At 34.8% G+C, this 17,409-nt stretch overlaps 1 protein-coding gene across 2 annotated transcripts in view; it reads left to right on the top strand.

Annotated features, from left to right (window-relative positions):
- DYNC2H1 (dynein cytoplasmic 2 heavy chain 1) overlaps positions 1 to 17,409 on the top strand; it is a 328,866-nt gene that overhangs the window by 65,653 nt on the left and 245,804 nt on the right. For both annotated transcript variants that reach the window (XM_028158576.2, XM_008150183.3), the window contains exons 35-40: positions 435 to 658; positions 1,622 to 1,737; positions 11,329 to 11,528; positions 12,454 to 12,718; positions 14,448 to 14,655; positions 17,195 to 17,324. In XM_028158576.2, the coding sequence (XP_028014377.2) occupies positions 435 to 658; positions 1,622 to 1,737; positions 11,329 to 11,528; positions 12,454 to 12,718; positions 14,448 to 14,655; positions 17,195 to 17,324 (1,143 nt within the window). The remainder of the gene's footprint in view (positions 1 to 434; positions 659 to 1,621; positions 1,738 to 11,328; positions 11,529 to 12,453; positions 12,719 to 14,447; positions 14,656 to 17,194; positions 17,325 to 17,409) is intronic.

Here is a 17,409-nt window from a genome sequence, read left to right on the forward strand (position 1 = left end):
CGTGGCTTGTGGGTGTGTCGGAGGTATGGTCAATTTGCATATTTGTCTATTATTAGATAGGATGATTGCTTCTTTGTTAGAGGGGCATAAACTATTATTGACTTTAGTTCAGAGTTGTGTTGTCTCTGTGTACTTAGCAAATTATAACACAAGGAAAGCTTTGAGTAAACATGTGTTGCGTGAATGAATAGGCATTCAAACTAGTTGTCATCTAAACTTTTAGCCTCAAAAAACTAATTATAAAGAACCTCTATAAAGCAGTATGATTCCTAAGGAGTTTATTATATGTTGAATAAGGAAACGGTTAGCACATTAGTTGTTAGTTTGTTTGCTAAGGTATTTATGTGTAGAAATACGTCACAAATTTCTGTTGGTAATGTTTTATATTTATAGTTTCAGATATTTGATGCCTGTATTTTAAATTAATTTTCCAGGTAGAAATAAATTCGAATTCTGGCATTTTTATCACTATGAATCCTGCTGGAAAAGGATATGGAGGAAGGCAAAAACTGCCTGATAATCTTAAACAGCTTTTCCGGCCAGTAGCCATGTCTCGCCCAGACAATGAGCTCATTGCAGAAGTTATTCTCTATTCAGAAGGCTTTAAAGATGCTCAAGTATTGGGCAGGAAATTGGTAGCTATTTTCAATCTATCTAGGTGAGTTTTTCTGTTTTATTTTTATATTTTGTGGTTCCAATGATTGATTATGTTTATTAGTGACTTTTTCTCATTTGTCCAATTTATTCAATGATTTTCATATTGGTGATTGTACTTAAGGTGTGACAGGAAAGATTTTACTTTAAATAATTAAAACATCTGGGCCTAAACTACTTGTTTTTCATAAATACTAAAAATCTAATCTCACTTTTTTAGGAAAAAAAATTTTTGGAGTGCTTCAGCTAAATGATACTTACTGATCTTATTTACCATTTGACCATTGAAAACATATTCTTTGGTGGGAGTCTTTTATATTTTTTCTTATGTCTTATTTTTGGTAATAGAGACTGGCTTTTAGCTTCTTTGGGTAATTGAGAATTCTAGTCCATACCATTTAAAAGGTAGTGACAACTAGAATTTCAGAGATTGAGAGCTAGAAGGATTGATTAGGAATAAAGGAAACAGATCATTGTATAATAATTAAAATTCTAGCCAGTTTATAGTACAGTTTGGTAATTACAAAATAGTTATTGGGATATAAAGTACAGTATAGGGAATACTGTAAATGTTATTGTATTAACTATGTATGGTGCCAGGTCGGTACTAAAAATATCGGGGGGAGGGGACATTTCATTTGTAAAGTATGTGATTGTCTAACCACTATGCTTTACACCTAATACAAAATGATATTGAATGTAATCTTTAATTGAAAAATAAAATAAAAAAAGTGTGTGTGTGTGGGGGGGGGGGGGGAAGGAAAGATAGCCAGTTTATGAACCATTCATCTTCAACATTTTACTTGAGTGATAATTTTGTGTGATTGAGTCTTTTATATAAATGTATGGGATATCAGTCCTCATTTTTATTTGTCAATAGTTATATTCTGTATTTCTTTGGATATGATGATAAAAGGAATTCCTGATAGCTATTTGATGCTTTATGATTTTCATGTTTTTACTTAAGGGAACTTTTGACACCTCAACAACATTATGACTGGGGTTTGAGAGCTTTGAAGACAGTTCTGAGAGGAAGTGGAAATCTTCTTAGACAACTGAAGAAAACTGGCATTAAACAAGAAGGTCTGATTTATTATTCCAAATATAATCTTATTTTTTAAAATAGCTTTAGTTTAGAATAGTTTTAGATTTATAGAAAAGTTATAAATACTTTAGTTCAGAGTATATAGGGTTTTTGAGTAAGTTATTCCTAGTTTCTCCTGTTGTTAACATCGTACATTTATCAAAACTAATAAAGAAATATTTAGTTTTCAATTGAAGTACTTACTTTATTAGGATTTTCCCTAGTTTTTTGTCTAAAGTTTTAAAATGTGCATTAAATATTAAATAGTTGTGATAGATAAATAGTCTAGCCCACTTGTTCTCAATCTTATTGTGCATTAGAATCCCCTAGAGCAGTGGTTCTCAACCTTTCTAATGCCACAACCCTTTAATACAGTTCCTCATGTTGTGGTGACCCCCAATCATAAAATTATTTTCATTGCTACTTCATAACTGTAATTTTTCTACTGTTAATGAATCGTAATGTAAATATCTATGTTTTCCGATGGTCTTAGGCTCTACAGCAGCGGTTCTCAACCTGTGGAGTAGCAATGAAAATAATTTTATGGTTGGGGGTCACCACAACATGAGGAACTCTATTAAAGGGTTGCGGCATTAGAAAGGTTGAGAACCACTGCCCTAGAGGCTTGTTAAAACAGATCACTGGATTCCAACCTCAAAGTTCCTGATTTAGTAGGTCTGGAGTAGAGTCTAAGAATTTTCTAGTCTTTAAACAAGAACAGAAACCTTAGAAACACATGGATATTTTCTTTTCCAAAGAGATAATATATACCAAACAAAATAACCTTTTAAAAAACTCAAAAATAGCCGAAACCGGTTTGGCTCAGTGGATAGAGCGTCGGCCTGCAGACTCAAGGGTCCCAGGTTCGATTCTGATCAAGGGCATGTACCTTGGTTGCGGGCACATCCCCAAGAGGCAGCTGATCGATGTTTCTAACTGTCTATCCCTCTCTCTTCCTCTCTGTAAAAAAATCAATAAAATATATTTAAAAAAATAAAAAACTCAAAAATATAAAAATGTAAAAAATACCTTTTAACTTATCATAATTTTAGATGTACAGTAAAGTTGCAAAGATAGCACTCCCATTGTTTCATATTATTTACTATGGTACATTTGTCAAAATGAAGAAACTGATATAGTTACTTTACTGTTAACTAAACTTGGACTTCACTGATGTTTTGCTATTATGATCCTTTTTCTATTCCAGGATTGAATCGTTGAATCTAGGGTCCCACATTGTATTTAGTTGTTATATCTCCTTAGTCCCCTCTGCGTAATGACAGTTTTTCAGTCTGTTTTTGTTTTCATGATGTTGACAGTCTTCAAGAGTACTAGTAGCAGTGCCCAAGTGGCAGGTGGCCAGGGAGGAGCCCCAGCTGGGGCTGAGCGCAACTCTGCTGCTACTCCCCCCAGCCCTGTTGAGCCTGCCATCGCCACCCGGTAGTACTGCCTTGGAGGTGGGAGAGGCTCCCGCCACCACAGCTGCTCTTGCCAGCCATGAGCCCGGCTTCTAGCTGAGCGGCGCTCCTGCTGTGGGAGTGCACTGATCACCAGGGGGCAGCTCCTGCGTTGAGGGTCTGTCCCCTGGTGGTCAGCGCACATCATAGCGACTGGTTGTTCCGGTCATTCTGGTCATTCGGTCATAACGGTCGCTTAGGTTTTTATACTAGTACTAGAGGCCCGGTGCACGAAATTTGTGCACTCAGGGAGGGGGGGTCCCTCAGCCCAGCCTGCACCCTCTTGCAGTCTGGGAGCCCTCGGGGGATATCCCACTGCCAGTTTAGACATCCTTAGCGCTGCCATGGAGGCAGGAGAGGCTCCCGCCACTACCGCTGCACTCGCCAGCCATGAGCCAGGCTTCTTTCTCTTTTTTCAGTGTCCTGTAGTTTTTTGCATAACTTAACTCCTTTTACCTCCTTAGTTAAGTTTATTCCTAGGTATCTTAATTTTTTTGGTGCGATGGTAAATGGGATTGCTTTTTTATTTTATTATTTTTTATTTATTTTTATTTTTTGGGGGGATTGCCTTTTTAGTCTCTCTTTCTATAAGTTCACTATTGGTGTAAAGTAGATTTCTTGGCATTAATTTTGTATCCTGCTACATTGCTGAATTCATTTAACCTTTTGCACTCGGATGTCGAGTGTGATTCATAGCAGCTCTTTTTATACTCTTTGAATGTATCAATAATTTGAAATATAAAAAAATCCAAATAAATAAGTTTATATGAAAAGAAACTCCAGTTTTTTATTCTACTGCCGCGCTTTGTAAAATCTGGGGTATTTAAAAAATTAAATCCCGAGTAGAATAAAGAAATTGAGAAAAAAGCAAGCGAGTGCAAAGGGTTAATAAGTTTAATAATTTTTTGATGGAGTCTTTAGGGTTTTTCTATGTACAGTATCGTGTCATCTGTGAATAATGACAGTTTTACTTCTTCGTTTCCAATTTGGATACCTTTTATTTCCTCTTCTTCTCTGATCTCTATGGCTAGCACTTCTAGTACTTCATCAAATAGGAGTGCTGAAAGTGGGCATCCCTGTCTTGTTCCTGTTCTTAGGGGAAATGGTTTTAGTTTTTGCCATTGAGTATGATGTTGGCTATAGGTTTGTCATATATGGCCTTTATCATGTTGAGGTATGATCCCTTTATTCCTACTTTGCTGAGAGTTTTTATTAAAAATGAGTGTTGTATTTTGTCAAGTGCTTTTTCTGCATCAATTGATATGATCATGTGCTTTTTGTCTTTCAGTTTTTTTATGTGATGTATCACGTTTTTTGATTTTGCTGATATTGTACCTAGTTTTGCATCCCCAGAATATATCCCATATGGTCATGTTGAATGATCTTTTGGATGTATTGCTGGATGCAATTTACTAATATTTTGTTGAGGCTTTTAACATCTATGTTCATCAGGGATATTGGCCTGTAATTCTCTTTCTTTGTAATGTCTTTATCTGGTTTTGGGATTAGGGTAATGTTGGCTTCATAGTAAGAACTTGAAAGTGTTCCTTCCTCTTGAATTTTTTGGATAAATTTGAGGAGGATCAATGTTAGTTCTTCTTTGAATGTTTGGTAAAAGTCCTCTGTGAAGCCATCTGGACCAGGGCTTTTGTTTGCTGGAAGTTTTTTGATTACTGCTTCAATTTTCTCAGTAGTTATCAGCCTATTCAGGTTTTTTGATTCTTCCTGATTGAGTTATGGAAGATTGTATTTTTCTAGGAATATGTCCATTTTGTCTAGGTCAGTGGTTCTGAACGTGGGGCACACACCCCACAGGGGAGCAATTTGATTTTTAAGGGGGCAATTTGATTTTTAAGGGGTTCGAGAATGAGTTATTAACAGTGAATTTTTTGCATTTCTTATGGTTCTAGAGGCTTCATATGCAGTATATAAATATATATTGTGACATATTCAGTTCAGTTCTGTATTATATATGTTGAGACTTGATTTGCTATTTTTCGATATCACAGTATATTATTATTTTTTTAAACAATTTCTTAAACAAGTTATTTCTTCTTCAGTACTTCAGCTATCCTTTTTGTTCTTTTATTTTTCTCTTTCATGGATGTCATGTTCTTTGGAAGGTTGTTTAGACCAAGTTTATGGTCTTTTATTCTTCCTCCACATGAATAGGACTTCACTTTTTGAATAATAAAAATTATATATCACGGGGAATTTTAGAGATCTTTAAGTGGGGCATGTTCAAAAAGGGTTGGGAACCACTGCTCTAGGTTGTCTAGTTTGTTGTAGTAGAGTTACAGTCCTTTTTTTACAATCCTTTGCATTTCTGTGTGGTCTGTTGTTACTTCACCTCTTTCATTTCTGATTTTGTTTGAGTCCTCTCTCTTTGTTTCTTGGTGAGCCTGACTAGAGGTTCATCAATTATGTTTATCCTTTCAATGAACAAGCTCTTGGTTCTATTAATCTTTTGTATTGTTTTTTGTTTTTGTTTTGTTTTTGTGTGTGTGTCTATGTCATTTACTAGTATTTCTGCTCTGATCTTTATTATTTTCTTCCTTCTACTTACTCTGGGCTTTTCTTGTTGCTCTTTTTCTAGTTCTTTAAGTTGTAGGGTTAGATAACTTACTACCATTTTTTCTTGTTTTTTTTTGAGGTAGGCTTGTAGTGCTATGAACTTCCCTCTCAGGATTGCTTTCATTGTGTCCCATAGATTTTGGATTGTTGTGTTTTCATTGTCATTTGTTTCTAGAATGTTTTTTATTTCTTATTTGATCTCTTTGGTAACCCATTCATTGTTTAATAGCATGCTATTTAGCCTCCATGTGTTTGATTGCTTTTTCTTGTTTTTATTGTACTTGATTTCTAATTTTATGCCATTGTGATCTGAGAAGATGCTTGATGTGATTTCAGTCTTCTTGAATTTGTAGAGACTTAACCTGTGCCCTAATATGTGCTGTATCTTTGAAAATGTCCCAGGTGCATTTCAGAAGAATGTTTATTTCGTAGCTTTGGGATGAAATATCTGAAGATGTCAATTAATTCCATCAGATCTAGTGAGTTATTTAGGATTGCTGTTTCTTTGTTGATTTTTTGTCTAGTGTCTTCATCCAGTGGTGTCAGTGGGGTATTAAAGTCCCCTACTATGATTGTATTGCTGTCTATCTTTCCTTTGATTTCTTCCAGAAGTTTTTTTTTAATGTATTTGTGTGCTCCTGTATTGGATGCATTTCTGCTTACCAGATTATAGCCTCTTGTTGAATTGATCCTTTTAGTATTATGATGTGGCCTTCCTTACCTCTTGTTATGGCCTTCACTTTGAGGTCAATTTTGTCAGATATAACTATTGCTACCCCAGCTTTTTTTCATTTCCATTTGCCTGAAAATTTTTTCCATCCCTTCACTTTCAGTCTGTGTGAGTCCTTTGTTCTGAGGTGGGTCTCTTATAGATAGCATATATATGGGTCATGTTTTCTTATCCATTCAGCTACCCTATGCTTTTGATTGGAGCATTTAATCCATTTACTTTTAAGGTTATTATTGATAGGTACTTGTTTATTGCCATTTTTATTCCTTATGCCTGTGTTGCTTGTTTCCTTTCTATTTCTTCTTTTTACAACAGTCCCTTTAGCATTTCATTCATTGCTTGCTTGGTGGTAATATATTTCCTTAGTGTTTTTTTGTTTGTTTGTTTGTTTGTTTTTTGTCTGCGAATCTCCTGATTTCACCTTCAATTTTGAATGATAGCTTTGCTGGATAGAGTATTCTTGATTTTATTCCCTTGCTTTGCATCACCTTGTATATTTCATTCCATTTCCTCTGGCCTGTTGTGTTTCTGTTGAGAAATCAGTTGATAGTCTATTGGGAGATCCTTGTAGGTAACTTTCTGTCTCTCTTTGGCAGCCTTTAAGATTCTTACTTTGTCATTGATGTTTGACAATTTAATTATGATGTGTCTTGGTGTTGGTCTTTTTGAGTTCATCTTGTTTGGGACTCTGTGCTTCTTGGACTTGTGTGACTTTTTTCTTCTCAAAGTCAGGGAAGTTTTCTGTCATTATTTCTTCAAATGGTTTTCTAGTTCTTGCTCAGTTTCCTCTCCTGGCACCCCTATTATGTGGATGTTGTTTTGTTTCACATGGTCCCAAAGCTCCCCTAGACTTCTCCTGCTTTTTAAGTTTTTTTTTTTTTTCTTCCATTTGCTGCTCTCTTTGGGTGTGTTTTCTACCTTGTCTTCTATCTTGCTGATTCAGTTCTCAGGTTCTTCTAGTGTACTGTTGAAACCTTCCATTGTGGTTCTCTATTGCAGCTCTGTCATTCTTCATTTCCTCTTGATTCTTACACATGTTGGTGAATTTCTCATCCAGCCTTTTGAGCATTCTTATTCTCATTACTCTGAATTTTTCTCTGACAGATTGCTTGCCTCCTTTTCATTTATTTCCTTTTCTTGTAATCCCTCCTTTTCTTTCACATGGGGTTGTCTCTTTGTCTTCCTTTTTTGCTATTTCTTTGTGTTTGTTTCTATGTATTAGATCAAACTGCTATGCCACCCAGATTTTTTGAATTTGTCATATGTAGTAGATGCTGCACTTAGTGGTGCAGTCCCTCAGGTCTTCTGGGCTGGGTATTCTCAGGATGCCACCTACTTGACATATTTGGATTTTGTTTATAGAGTTGGGTCTTGAATGTTATTGTTCCATTCATGGATGGGGTCTCCTCTCAGGTATCTGGTTATATGGTTTGCTCTCTATCACATCGTGCCAACCGTTGTGGAGGTGCTGACTGAACTGCACAAAATACAACATGACAAGACACGATACAAAATAAACAAAATATTATTGTACACAAGACACCTATAAGCCCAATAAAAGTGACCACCAGAGGAAAGAGAATTAGGTGAGAGAAAAGAGACCAAAAATGATAGCGAGAAAAGAGAAATAGGAAAGAAGAAAAAGAAAAAAAAATATGGGGAGAAAACCCCACAGAACAAACAGATAATCCAAAAAGCGCTAACAAAAAATACCTAGAAAAAAGGGAGGCAGAATCTGTAGAGGCATAGCTTAAATACAGAAAATAAGGTTAAGGAATTGGATGAATAGGGGAAGGACCACAGTTTAGTATAGAGGAGGGAGAAAGAGGATGAGTGGATAAGAAGAAAAAAATAAATAAAATGTTTGTTTATCTTTCTTTGAAAAGGAGAATAGAGGAGAGAGCAGATAGGCCTGAATTTAGGAAGTGAAAATAATTTAAAAATTAGGAGAAGAAAAGAGCAAGATAGGTGAGGGGGGAAAAATGACTAGTGAAGAAAGAGAAAAAGAGAAGGGAAAATGGAGTAAGAGCAGGGAAGAGGAAATTAGATATATTAATAAGCCAACAGAGTCTACAATAATAATAACACATCAATGAAGGAGATAAAGAAGATCAATTTTTAATAAGGGGGTCAAAAGAAAGGAAAGAGACAAACTAAACAAGGATGGGAGAAGAAACACGATGAAAAGGGAGAAGTGAGGAAGAAAAAGGTGAAAAAGGAAGATAAAACAATAAAAAAAAATAAAAATAGAATAAAGAAAAAATACTAAAAAAAAATAAAGTGAAGCATTGTTCGCTTCAGCCTAGTTTTAATGCCCCAAGGGATCTGGGTTAGGACCCCACTCTTCTGTTCTGTCTGCCAATTCTGGGCTTCCTGTTAGTTAGGTGCTGACCACTGTCAGGCATTGTCTCTGGGTTCAGCACCGTGTTGAATCACCAAGTGACCCACTGCTCCTATGTTTGTGTCTGTCTCCACAGGCCTTGGCTGCAGGCAGGTGGGACCAATCTGCTCTCTTTACCTGTCTGCCAGCTGTCAATCTCAATCACGCAAGCGTCTGACTGGGCTTTAGGTGGGGGTGGTGCTGTTTCGCTTTCTGGGAATTACTGGTAGATTGATGTTTTTCCCCTCACCCAGAGCTACTCTGCGAGTGTCCCAAAATATTACTCTGGCCTTGGTTGGTCAGAGATCCTTGTATGGAGACCAGTGGAGCTGGCTGGCAACCTGGAGTTTTTATCAGTCTGGTTCCCAGAATAGTGGACCTGACAGGCCCCTCTACCAACCCAGTCACTGAGGGCTCTTTGGGGCTATTCAGAGCCTTTGTTTCCTTTGTATAGCTCAGAATGCAGGCAGCTGGTGGCAGGCTGTATTACCTACTGGGAGGGACTAGCTCTTCAGGAGAGAAATGGCCGTTTAGGTTTGGAAGGTTATGAATGTCCCAATGTCAGATTTCTAGTCTCCTCTCCCTGCCCTGCTTCCCGCCACAGCTTCTCCTCAGGTGCCACAAATCTGTACCTCTATCTGCACCACATCCGAGGGTGAGTGTTTGCAGTTGAAAAGGGCTATGTACTGGGTTTAGGGAATAAAAGCAAAGACAAAACAAAGGGAAAACAACCACAAAACTGCGGGTTTCTCTCCCCCAGGCACTGCACTGCTTGGGCTGTTTTTCAGGGTGCAGCCCCTCGCAGCTGTGGTCTTATACCTAGATTCGCCAGCTATGTCTTTTCCTTTTCACAGTTGGGTATTACGCCTGTGGCCAAGGGATGCAGCCTTGGTGCAGTGCAGCTTCCTCCTCACCCTCTGGCCCAGTGGTCTTGTGTCCCTCTCCAACCCAGATCTCCGTTCCTCCCATTCTACAGGTGTCCTCTGCTCCTTCTTGTTGTGAATTATCTCCTCAGCTGTGTCCCATTTGCTAATTCCGGGTGGATGTTCTCTGATTTAGTTGTCTTTCCAGTCTGGCTCTGGGACGAGGTGCATGACATGTCTGCCTCGTTAGCTGCCTTTTTTCTCCCCCCAGAGAACATTTTGACCGTTGCCAGACCAGACGGGAGTGGGGTTAGGGGAATGGGTGAAAAAGGTGACAGAGAAAAGAAGTACATATGGTAGTTACAGAATAATTATGGGGATGTAAAGTACGGCATACTGAATATAGTCAATAATATTGTAATAACTATGAATGATGTCAGATTTATTGGGTGATCACTTAGAAAGTTATATAAATGTGTAATCACTTGGTTGCACACCTGAAACTAATGTAATATTGTGTGTCTGAAACTGAAAAATAAAAAATTATTTAAAAAGTTAAAGCACTGAAGAAGGTAAGACAGCACAGGAAAAAGGATTATATGAAGTTACCTATTTGTACTCTAAATGATTAAAGTATACATCCTAAAAAGGAAGATATTTTAGCTATATTATTAGGTGAGCGTATGCCAGGTGAAGTGATTCAATTACTGTTTTTCAGTTGTTTATTCTGGTGATTTTTAAGAAAGATTAAAACTATACTTGCAGTAAATAAAGATGACTTATTTGTGAGAGATTATTCAGTGCTTGAAATAATCTCTAGTGCAATCAAACCTTTTTGTATATACTTAAACATAGAAATGTTAAACAATTTATAAAAATACCAGGCTAAAAATAGTTTCTTGCCTTTATGTATACTTCTTATCAATCAGCAGCTGATATCCTTGAAAAAATAAGAATCTTGCAATCATTTAATATTTACATTGGGTTTAAGAATAGGTTTATGAGTCAGTTTTGAGCAAGGCTGATAGAAGATTTTTGCTTTGTTTGTTAGTTTTTAGTCATAGTACATAAAATCTCTGGAGGAAATATTGGTATATTTAGAGATATATCTGAATCTGGAATTAGTTGGTTTGGGTTTAAATTCCAGCTGTATAAAATAATACTGCTGTGCATTTTCTGGTAAGTCATTAAACCCTTGGAGATTTAATGTTCTCATATGTAAAATTAGACTAATACTAGTAATGCTTCCTTACTTTACACAGTTGTTATAAGGTTTATATCAAAATAGTAAAGTGCTATGCCAATGTAAATGATAATAATTTTTAATATTAATTAACGTCTGAGAATGCCTGGGATTTAAATTCTATGAAAAAGCATTCATGATTCTACCTATTGGTACTTATTTTTCAGCAGTCAAAAGATAATAAGGTAGACTTATCAATTCACATGATAACATAGGTCTTTAAGTGTTACTAAATTCTAGTGCATCATTTAATTACTAACAGTGCATATTAAGGCACTTAAACACTATTTTTATCGTCATTAACTTCATAACTAATAATTTTAAAATGAAACTTTTTCTCTAGTTAATGAAAGTCATATTGTGGTACAAGCACTGAGGCTTAATACTATGTCAAAGTTTACATTTGCTGATTGCACTCGGTTTGATGCACTGATCAAAGATGTGTTTCCTGGAATTGACTTTAAAGAAGTAGAATATGATGAACTGAGTGCTGCATTACAGCAAGTCTTTGAGGAGGCCAATTATGAAATCATACCCAATCAGGTAACTGTCAAGAATATTTTATACTAAATTGACCCTTCCTACTAGTTAATTCCTTATTACCTATCTATTCTTTATCTTTTCATCTTATCTTTTGTCTTTCCACTTAAATCTTACTTGCTCAGGTAAGCCTTTCCTGATCTTTAATTCCAGATTAGTTCACCTTGTTATGTGCTTTCTTGTTATACAGTATGTCCCTTAAAAATGTGTACATACTTTAACAGCTCAGTTTTGAAAATGAAATTTATTTGAATAAACTCTGGCTTTACAATTATCCAAAGTGTGTGTATACATTTTTTGGGATACCCTATATATATTTGTTTAGGTTTCATTTTGTATTTAATTAATATTGATTCTCCCTCATCAGCTAGTAGTCTCCATGAAAGGCAGGATTCATGTCTATTTTTGCTCACCATTTTATTCCTTGTGCCGTTTACAGAGCCTGGCATATAATAGATCCATTTTATAGAAATGTTATATATAAAATGGTGATGTTCACCTTCATCACTTATTTTAGTGTTTGTCAATTTCTTAGCAGTTCTTTTTAGTAGGTCTTTTTATGTAGCACAAGTACACGTTTAAAATGAACACTTTTTTCTCTTTTTTTTTGAGGGACACAGGATATAAATGAGTGAACAAGTGAATAAAGTAATAAATATAGTATATTTGATGAATGAGTGAGAGAAGAACATAATAGACATGTATTGTCAAATAACTTAGAAAACATTTTTTTAAGGAAATACTGGATTTAAAGATCACATTGTATATATGTTCAGATTTATTTAGGAATATTTTTTTAATTTAAGGCTTTATCTTCCACTGAAGAAATCGAAGGTTTAATTTACATACAATAACTGTTATAGAATGAGTGCAGAGATGTATATATTGTGTACTGCAAGTCATTTTTTACCATGTTCTTTTCTACTAGATCAAGAAGGCTTTAGAATTGTATGAACAATTACGCCAGAGGATGGGAGTTGTTATTGTTGGTCCAAGTGGTGCTGGAAAGTCAACTCTATGGAGAATGCTAAGGGCAGCACTTTTTAAAATTGGCAAAGTGGTAAAACAGTATACCATGAATCCCAAAGCTATGCCTAGACATCAATTATTAGGCCATATTGACATGGATACAAGGGAATGGTCTGATGGTGTTTTGACAAATAGTGCTCGCCAAGTAGTTCGAGAACCTCAAGGTTGGTCTTCGTTGTGTGAATCATTGCTGTGCTTAATTTTAGTGGATGAGAGATCTTGTGTATAATGCTACTCTTATCAAGTCTTACACATGACCATGAACTGCTTTTTTTTTTTTTTAATCCTCACTTGAGGGGGGGATAGGAGAAGAGAGAGAGAGAGAGAGAGAGAGAGAGAGAGAGAGAGAGAGAGAGAGAGAAAGAAAGAGAGAGAGAGAGAGAAGAGAAGAGAGAAACATTGATGTGAAAGACACATTGATTGCCTCCCACGAGCTACCAGACCAGCGGGAATCAAATCCACAATCTTTCCATGCAAAGGCCGATGCTCTATCACTGAGCCACACCAGTCAGGGCCATGAACTGCCTTTCAATGATGTATATTGATATTTTACTTTGGAGGGGCCGAAGATATGCAATAATTTTGACCTATACTCTATGGCAACTTTATTATAATAGGAGCTCAGAGTAATCTGGGTGAGTTGAAATTCACAACTAGATTAATTTACTGAATAAATACACAGTTTTTGATTGCTGAGTTGATACCATAATGCCTCATAAATAAGCAAGATGACAAATTTTTATTTAGGATTAAAATTGGTATCTTTACAAATACTCTTAACTCATCAGTTTGAATACAGTGTTTTAAATAATTCTGAAAATTTAAGTTGTAAAATAGTAGGCTTCAAGGTATAAATTTTTTGACTTGGTGGTTAAGAGTTTTTGGCCAGAATCAAGTGAAGACTCCCTACTTTTTGTTAGGACATAATTTAATTATAGTTGTTTATCTAAGCCAGTGAGTGAAAAGTTTAGAAATCTAATACATTGAAAGGGATTTTCAATATAGTCTTTTCATTTTCAATGTAGTCAACGTTATTACACTAACTAGAAACCAGATATTGCCTATACTCTTTCTCACACTTTAAAAAAAATCTTCACCCAAGGATATGTTTTTATTGATTTTGGAGAAAGGGGGAGGGAAAGAGAGAGAAAGAAACACCCATGTGAGGGCGAAACATCGCCTGGTTGCCTCCCATACCTGCACTGACCGGGAATCGAACCTGTAACCTAGGTATGTGCCCAACTGACTACCTGGCCAGGGCTTTCTCACACTTTTATTGTTGGTACTTTTCTCTTTGACTTGTTTTAAAGGTCCAAGTACAACTTGAAATCACTCTGATTTTAAGAGGAATGGCTAAAAAAGGTTTATCCTATGGAAAGACTTATATACACACTTGCTCACTACTTCTCCCTTTTAAATCACTTTTTATATATCAAAAAGTTAGTGGTGAATTTTAAAAATTTCTCTAAAGAGTGGGTTCTCAATATTTTCTAAAAGAGATATTACATAGCAAGCATTCATACATTGTTATGACATGGTAGAAGACAAGGTTAAGGAAATAGAAATACTTAACTCTTGCAAACCATGTTTTCTTTCAGTGAGATTTCATTTATGTATGTTTGTAGATAAATAGAATATTATCACATGCTATATAAGGTGATTGGCCAGCTGAGCCAGGATAATCCATGGGGTCTGCAGCACATTTGAAGTGCACATTTACGTAAAAAATTTCAACTTGTTCTATGTTTTGTTCTTTATATTTAACTTCAGTAATATAAAGTAATACTTATGGAAATCACTTCTAAAGAGTAAGAGAAGTATTTATTCCTTATTTTTAATTATTATCATTGCATATATTTTTATTTGATCTTTACTTTTATGGTTTGAAAATAGATGTCAGCTCATGGATAATCTGTGATGGTGATATTGATCCTGAATGGATAGAATCTCTGAATTCGGTTCTGGATGACAATCGACTGCTCACTATGCCCAGTGGGGAAAGGATTCAGTTTGGCCCAAATGTTAACTTTGTATTTGAAACTCATGATTTAAGTTGTGCCTCGCCAGCCACAATATCTAGAATGGGAATGATCTTTCTTAGGTAAACTATAAAAGCAACTGCATATGTTATATTAGAATGTTCTTTAATTATTACTTTGGTTTCATAGCTAAGTGAATTATGTATTTTATAAATAATGTATAATTTTCTTCTTTTTTTAATAACTTTTTTGTTTGCTAAGTTTTAATTAATTCAGAGAGTTACTGTTTTACTGCAATTGAATTATTTCAGCAATGTTGTCCTATCACAATTTATAAATAATTATTTTTGTTTGCTTAAGTGAAACAAAGTATTTAATATGTTTTCTTGTTTTTTCTATTACTGTTATTTAAACTTTTAAAAAAATCCTCACTGGAGGATATGTTCACTGATTCTAGGAGAGAGGAGAAAGAAGGAGAGAGGGAGAGAGAGAAACATCAATGTGAGCGAGACACATTGATTGGTTGCCTTCTGTATGAATGTGCCCACTGGGATTCGAACCCACAACCTTTTGGTGTATGGGACAATGCTCCAACCAACTGAGCCACCTGGTCAGGGCAGAGGCTAATATTATAAAGCTTAGTGTTAGTATTTTAATAATAGAATCTCAGATTTATAGAATTTTAAGATTAATCTAAGTTCAAATGATCTTATGGTACAACCTTTAATTTTACAATTTGGAAATCTCTTTTCTTAATACTTATTTTTCTTCTTTAGTATCTGGAAGAGGCTTAAAGAGCAAAAATGAATAGTAAACTAATTTTAGATATGTACATGTCAGAACATGGACGTTTGAGCCAGTTTTAGCTCCTGAAATGAGTAATTAGAATGTTCTCTTTTACTTTTTGAATTTGTTTAGAATTTGATGTTTATCAGTCTATATAAAGTGCTCTACTGTTTTAGGGCCATTTAAAGCGATTTTATGTGTTGTATGATACATTATACTGTTATTTCTTTGGTTTAAATTTATTGTTTCCAAAATTATTTCATTACTTACTTGTTTGAAACATTTATATTAAACTTGTAATAAACTCTAACATTTTGAGATTTTATTAAAAATATAACATTGGGTTTATAGCTTTAGTAGCAATAGTTCACACAATTTATCTTGCTTATTTCATGTATTCTTAAAATTTTATGAAGAAATATAGGATAAAATGAAAAATTATAATTAAATTTAAAAATATCTATTGAATGTATATTTGCCATGAAGTTAGTCATTTTAGGAGAGACAAAGCAAGAAAGGATTAAAACTTGCACTTAAAGAGAGCTGCTTTTTATGGAACATATGTTCAAGTAGAGGAAATAAGTAAGACAATTATAATATAAGATACCATATAAGCAAAGTAAATGGTGAGTAGAATGCCATTGATATTGCTGTAGAAGTTTGAAAACTGTTGGTGAACCAGATATTGCTTGTGAGAGGCTTAATAAGTACATGTGATTTCATGTAAAATATGAATACATATTGTTTGATTAGCTTGTACCTAAGTTTCATTTATTTCTTTGGTAGATATTTATTGAACACTTGCTACAGAATAAACCAAGAGGACCTTTTAATAGTGAAAGAGACTACAACTGAAACTAATACAAAATAATTTAAACTATATTTGAAAAATAAAATTAAAAAATAGTGAAAAAGAATGCTATTAATTATCCTGGGGCAATGAGTATAAACTAGGGTTGTCTTGGACAAACCTGGAAGGCAGTTGCCTGAGGCATTAGGGAGATGCCATCAATGACAATGTCTTTATTTTGAAGGACCTTGGAGTCTTGCTTATAGGTTTTGAGATGATCTAATATAACTGAAATATTTACCTTTGATCTTTCCATTTTTCTTTTTCTTATTAGACTGGATAGAAATTCAAGGGCTCAGTATTTAATATTGTTGCTATGAAACAGTGTTACAAGATAGGAAAAATAATGCACTTGTGGGCCCCTATCAATTCTAAACTTATTAATCTCTGAGTTGTTTTTAGTATAATTATTTTATAATTATGTAATATATTATTTTGAATAATATGTCAATATGATATTTAATATCAGTCATGGGTGTTAGTCATATAATTAAGTGCCTTGCTACAAGAATTATACTGTAGAAAGAGTTTTTAATAATGCCATGGAAATTTAGGTAGTTGATATTTTTGGGATAGAGAAAAAGAGCAAGTATTTTTGAAGATCTGTGTTAAGATGCTGAAATAGGTTTCCATGAACTTTAATGTGCATTTGAATCACTCAGGGATTTTGTTAAAGTGAATGTTTTGCTTTAGTGGATCTGGGATGGGATTTGGGATTCTGTATTTCCAACAAGCAGCCCACACTTTGAGTAGGATAGGTTTAGTCTACTTTTTGCTATGTTGCAGATAATATAATTCTTTAATTTATATTTATAGTAATACAGATGAAATTTATTTGCTTTATTTATGAAAATGATACCTTCATGTATGGGAATATGGAGAGGTAACTAACATATGCACATGAAATCAACATGTAGCAGATACATGTATGGAGTGTTTAGTTTATTGGACCAGAAATTTATTTTGAAAATAAATTGACAGTTTCTTCTTAAATAATTTCTTACGTGTTTGTTCATCTGTTTTAGTGATGAAGAGACTGATATTAATTCGCTGATAAAATCTTGGTTGAGGAATCAGCCTCCTAAACATAGGAATAACCTTGAAACCTGGATTGGAGATTACTTTGAAAAAGCTTTACAGTGGGTTCTAAAACAGGTAAGTTAACTATACTATTTCATAATTGATCATTTAGGTGAGACGTATAATGATTAAGAGTGTTGTTTACATATAGTTGCCTTTT

Source organism: Eptesicus fuscus, chromosome 13 (genome assembly GCF_027574615.1).
Source record: "Eptesicus fuscus isolate TK198812 chromosome 13, DD_ASM_mEF_20220401, whole genome shotgun sequence".
NCBI classification, from domain to species: Eukaryota; Metazoa; Chordata; class Mammalia; order Chiroptera; family Vespertilionidae; genus Eptesicus; species Eptesicus fuscus.